This window comes from Schistocerca gregaria, chromosome 9 (genome assembly GCF_023897955.1).
Source record: "Schistocerca gregaria isolate iqSchGreg1 chromosome 9, iqSchGreg1.2, whole genome shotgun sequence".
NCBI lineage: Eukaryota > Metazoa > Arthropoda > Insecta > Orthoptera > Acrididae > Schistocerca > Schistocerca gregaria.
The window spans coordinates 101,979,882-101,985,965 of record NC_064928.1 but is presented as its reverse complement, the minus strand read 5'-3'; the positions used below and the strand labels follow the sequence as shown (position 1 = coordinate 101,985,965).

General features: G+C 44.5%; 1 protein-coding gene across 1 annotated transcript in view; it reads right to left on the bottom strand.

Moving 5' to 3' along the window:
* Positions 1-2,061: 2,061 nt before the first annotated feature.
* LOC126291449 (uncharacterized) overlaps positions 2,062-6,084 on the bottom strand; it is a 53,608-nt gene continuing 49,585 nt past the window's right edge. The window contains exon 3 of the mRNA XM_049984963.1: positions 2,062-2,427. Within this exon, the coding sequence (XP_049840920.1) occupies positions 2,062-2,427 (366 nt within the window). The remainder of the gene's footprint in view (positions 2,428-6,084) is intronic.

Sequence of the window (6,084 nt, the reverse complement as noted above, 5' to 3'; positions counted from 1 at the left end):
ACCAATCCCATATGCTCGTACCTTAGTTAGGAGTCTGCAGTGGAGCACCGAGTCAAACGCTTTCCGGATGTCAAGGAATATGGCATTCATCTGATACCCTTCACCCATGGTTCGTTAGACATCATGTGAAAAAAGGGCGAGTTGCGTTTCGCAGGAGCGATGCTTTCTAAAGCCGTGCTGATGCATGGACAGTAATTTCTCTGTCTCAAGGAAATTCTTTATATTCGAACTGCGAATATGTTCGAGAATCCTGCAACAAACCCATGTTAAGGATATTGGTCTTTAATTTTGAGGATCCGTCGTTCTACCCTTCTTATATACATTATCATCGCTGTAGTTTGCGATTGTCGCCTGCGCCCGTATTTCAAATCGCACGTAGCAATGTGCTTTCACTTATAAGGAATAACTAAATTAATTCAACACCACAACAATTACGCAGAAAGGAGGTAATGGTACAGGAGACACGACGTCATAAACATTGAGCTGCGTCAAAATGTAAGTTCAGGGCGAAATTCGCTAAAAATATAGGTGAAATAGGTACAATTACGTACGAAATACGTTAAATAATTCTGAAATATGTTTAACATGCGTATATGCGGGTGGGCAAAGCTACCGGTTCAAAAGCTCATCCCAAGACGCTGGAACAGTTTCAACCAAATTTAGTACATACAGGGTGAACAGTATTTAAACCGACAAACTCTGGGAGGTTGTAGGGGACATCAAAACAAATATTTTTCCCTGAAGTCATTTTTTCCTATGGGGACTGTTTAAATCGGTAGAGGAAGTTTTCTCTGGCGACGAATTAATTAAACCAACAAAAAAATTCTAGAGGGTACATATCCGGGGATCGAGCAGGCCATGGTACAGGACCACCTCTGCCAATCCACGTTTCTGGGAACCGTCGGTCCAGGAATCGACGCACACGACCACTGAAATGTGCCGGCGCCCCGTCATGCTGGAACCGCATGCGTTGTCTTGTAGGGAGCGGGACGTCTTCCAGCAATTCTGGCAACGATCTGGTGAGAAAATTGTAATAGTGCCTGCCGTTTAATGGCCTAGGTAGCAGACACGGCCCAGTTAAACAGTCCCCAACAACACCGACCCACACATCAACGTAGAATCGCACTTGGTGCGTGCTAGAAACTGTGGCATGTGGGTTATCCTCACTCCAAACAGGCGAATTGTTCATGTTGAAGACGCCCGATCGTTGCTTCATCGGTAAACAACACAGAGGATGGAAATTTAGGATACGTTTCACAGTGTCCCAGGTACCACTGCGAAAACTGTGCTCTGGGTGGATAATCAACTGGTTCCAGGTTGTGGATACGCTGTAACTGATATGGACGTAACAATTACTCTCGAAGGACTGTTCTTACATTCGTCTTATTCGTCCCGATGTTACGTGCAATTGCACGAGTGCTGACTGAAGGATCCCGCTCCACATGCTGCAAGACAGCTTCCTCAAATTGCAGCGTTCTTACCTTATGATGGCGTCCCTGTCCAGGTAATCTGCTGAATGACCCGGTCTCACGCAGACGTTGGTACACAGCAGCAAAGGTCGTATGATGCGGGATACGGCGATTAGGATATTGCTGTCAATAAACCCGCTGTGCAGCTCGCCCGTTGTGGTGCGCTACATAGTACGCACCAACCGCATCTGTGTACTTACTCCAGGTGTATCGTTCCATTAGTAAACAGAGACAATGCATTATTACACTGGTAGGCAGCAGTTGCCTACAACTGAAGAGCGTAATACGCTCTCTAACAACTGAAGATCGTAATACGGCCTCTAACAACTGAAGAGCGTTATACGGCCTCCACCAGTTTAAATACTCCTCATAGGAAAAAATGACATTAGGGAAAAATATTTGTTTTAATGTCCCCTACAACCTCTCAGAGTTTGTCGGTTTAAATACTTTTCACCCTGTATAATAGTTTAATAGTTACAAACGGGAAAGAAATAAGGTGCTCAGCTAGTCAAATAATTAAATAACACGTAATCATATAGAAAAAATGTATTATGCGCAAAACATACACACATGAGGACTTCTTGTATATGAACTACACACTGGGGTACAGATTTTGGTCACAGCACAACACCTTCTCATTGTTGTTGCCAGCTGTTGAATCTATCTTCTCCCCAGCACCACCCCACACGTTCAAATTCGTCGTTAAATTTGTCGTCATTAGCTGGATTCTCACCATGAAGAACTTGTTTTGGTTCGTCTTGTTCTCACTTCGACTGTAGCTGTTCTTCGTGTCTTGCTGTAGAGGCCAAACACAGTCTATAAGTGGGCCAGGAATGCCCGTCAACGAAGGTGGAGGCCGATGCAAAAACCCTGGCTCAAGGATCCAGGTTCGGATCTCGCACAGGTAGACGCCCACTGCGTTCGTCACGCCTCTGCGACAGGCCACGTTGATGGAGACCTACGTGCATAAGAATATGTAAATGCAAAAGAGTAAAAGGTTAGAAAAAGTCTGAAAGCTGTAACCAAACACTGGTATTCATTAGATATTTACACACTGTCTCTCAAAACAATGTGAAGAACCTACAAGAGCAGGAGGAAACGAAATGAAACTTCGCGGGTTGAGAGGGTGTGTGACTTCGTTTTTGTGATTGCGAAATCGAGTCAGATTTACAAAGAATTTGTCAGTATGAGCCCATACGTAAGTATGGATGTTGCATATCGTCTGACCTAGATGCAAGCACCGATTCGGTTGGGAAGAGGGTCATTAAATTGTTGTATCATCTCCTGAGGAAAACTGCCACACAATTGTTGTAACTGGTCCTTGATGTCAGAGATACCGGGCATTATGATGGAGGTGAATTCTGAGCTGACCTCACATATATTCTATTGGCAATAGAAATACAGTACCGCCCGCATCTCGTGGTCGTGCGGTAGCGTTCTCGCTTCCCACGCCCGGGTTCCCGGGTTCGATTCCCGGCGAGGTCAGGGATTTTCTCTGCCTCGTGGTGGCTGGGTATTGTGTGCTGGCCTTTGGTTAGTTAGGTTTAAGTAGTTCTAAGTTCTAGGCGACTGATGACCATAGATGTTAAGTCCCATAGTGCTCAGAGCCATTTGAACTACAGTACTGAGCCCTGCAGTATCTCAGCATTGTTGTTATTGTTTTGTGGTCTTCAGTCCTGAGACTGGTTTGATGCAGCTCTCCATGCTACTCTATCCTGTGCAACGCTTCTTCATCTCCCAGTACTTACTGCAACCTACATCCTTCTGAATCTGCTTGATGCATTCATCTCTTGGTCTCCCTCTACGATTTTTACCCTCCACACTGCCCTCCAATGCTAAATTTGTAATCCCCTGATACCTCAGAACATGTCCTACCAACAGGTCCCTTCTTCTTGTCACGTTGTGCCACAGACTCCTCTTCTCCCCAATCCTATTCAATACTTCCTCATAAGTTATGTGATCTACCCATCTAATCTTCATCATTCTTCTGTAGCACCATATTTCGAAACCTTCTATTCTCTTCTTGTCCAAACTATTTATCGTCCACGTTTCACTTCCATACATGGCTATACTCCATACAAATACTTTCAGAAACGACTTCCTGACATTTAAATCTATTCTCAATGTTAACCAATTTCTCTTCTTCACAAACGCTCTCCTTGCCATTGCCAGTCTACATTTTATATCCTCTCTACTTCGACTTTCATCAGTTATTTTGCTCCCCAAATAGCAAAACTCCATTACTACTTTAAGTGTCTAATTTCCTAATCTGATTCCCTCAGCATCACCCAACTTAATTCGACTACTACTTCTTATACCCTACTTTCAAGACACTGTCCATTCCGTTCAACGGCTCTTCCAAGTCCTTTGCTGTCTCTGACAGAATTACAATGTCATCGGTGAACCTCAAAGTTTTCATTTCTTCTCCATGGATTTTAATACCTACTCCGAATTTTTCTTTTGTTTGCTTTACTGCTTGCTCAATATACAGATGGAATAACACCGGGGAGAGGCTACAACCCTGTCTCACTCCCTTCCCAACCACTGCTTCCGTGCCCCTCGACTCTTATAACTGCCATCTGGTTTCTGTACAAATTGTAAATAGCCTTTCGCTCCATGTATTTTACCCCTGCCACCTTTAGAATTTGAAAGAGAGTATTCTAGTCAACATTGTCAAAAGCTTTCTGTAAGTCTACAAATGCTAGAAACGTAGGTTTGCCTTTCCTTAATCTTTCTTCTAAGATAAGTCGTAAGGTCAGTATTGCCGCACGTGTTCCAACATTTCTACGGAATCGAAACTGATCTTCCCCGAGGTCGGCTTCTACCAGTGTTCCCACTTGTGTGTAAAGAATTCGCGTTAGTATTTTACAGCTGTGACTTATTAAACTGATAATTTTCACTTCTGTCAACACCTGCTTTCTTTGGAATTGGAATTATATTCTTCTTGAAATCTGAGGGTATTTCGCCTGTTTCATACATCTTGCTCACCTGATGGTAGAGTTTTGTCAGGACTGGCTCTCCCAAGGCCGTCGGTAGTTCTAATGGAATGTTGTCCACACCCGGGGCCTTGTTTCGACTCTTCACGCAGTATTTCAGCATTACCCTCCCATAAATATGAAGATGTGAAGTGAAGTTTGTGTTAGGGAGGGAATTGGACTAGGGTAGGCCCTTGAGCTGTGTTATTTATAGTGCTTTGGTTTGTTTTGTTTTGTTTTAGGGCGTAAAAACAACAAGCGTCAGAACCGGAAAATACGAAGAGAAAAATGGAGCTAAAAACGTTTACTCGTTAAGGAAGGAAGGAAAGACAGTTAAAAACATGGACCATAAAATACGGCATAGAGAAATGGGGGTCTTGAACTAAAGATTAAATGTCCTTCGCCATATTGATGCGACGGATAAAAAGTAAAACGTGGTCGACAACCCCCGCGTCGTGCGCTAAAACGGCCAGTAACTCAACGGCAAATATAAATGAGAACGTAAGTGGTTAAGAAAAGGGAACTCCGTCAGGAAATGGCGAACCGTCAGATGTTGAGGGCAATCAACACATAGTACTGGGGGAGCATCATTTAACAAATAGCTTTGGTTAAAAATACACTACTGGCCATTAAAATTGCTACACCACGAAGAAATGAAGATGATAAACGGGTATTCATTGGACAAATATATTATATATATTATATAGAACTGACATGTGATTACATTTTCATGCAATTTGGGTGCACAGATCCTGAGAAATCAGTACCCAGAACAACCACCTTTGGCCGTAATTACGGCCTTTATACGGCTGGGCGTGTACAGAGCTTGAATGGCGTGTACAGGTACAGCTGCCCATGCACCTTCAACACGATACCACAGTTCATCAAGAGTAGTGACTGGCGTATTGTGACGAGCCAGTTGCTCGGCCACCATTGACCAGACGTATTCAATTGGTGAGAGATCTGGAGAATGTGCTGCTCAGGGCAGCAGTCGAACATTTTCTGTACCCAGAAAGGCCCGTACAGGACCTGCAACATCCGGTCGTGCATTATCCTGCTGAAATGTAGGGTTTCGCAGGGATCGAATGAAGGGTAGAGCCACGGGTCGTAACACATCTAAAATGTAACGTCCACTGTTCAAAGTGCCGTCAATGCGAACAACAGGTGACCGAGATGTGTAACCAATGGCACCCCATACCATCACGTCAGGTGATACGTCAGTATGGCGATGACGAATACACGCTTCCAATGTGCGTTCACCGCGGTGTCGCCAAACACGGATGCGACCATTATGATGCTGTAAACTGAACCTGGATTCATCCGAAAAAATGACGTTTTGCCATTGGTGAACCCATGTTCGTCGTTGGGTACACCATCGCAGGCGCTCCTGTCTGTGATCCAGCGTCAAGGGTAACGCAACCATGGTCTCCGAGCTGATAGTCCATGCTGCTGCAAACGTCGTCGAACTCTTCGTGCAAACGTCCCCATCTGTTGATTCAGAGATCGAGACTTGGCTGCACGATCCGTTACAGCCATGCGGATAAGATGCCTGTCATCTTGAATTGTAGGGATACAAGACCGTTGGGATCCAGCACGGCGTTCCGTATTACCTTCCTGAACTCACCGATTCCATATTCTGC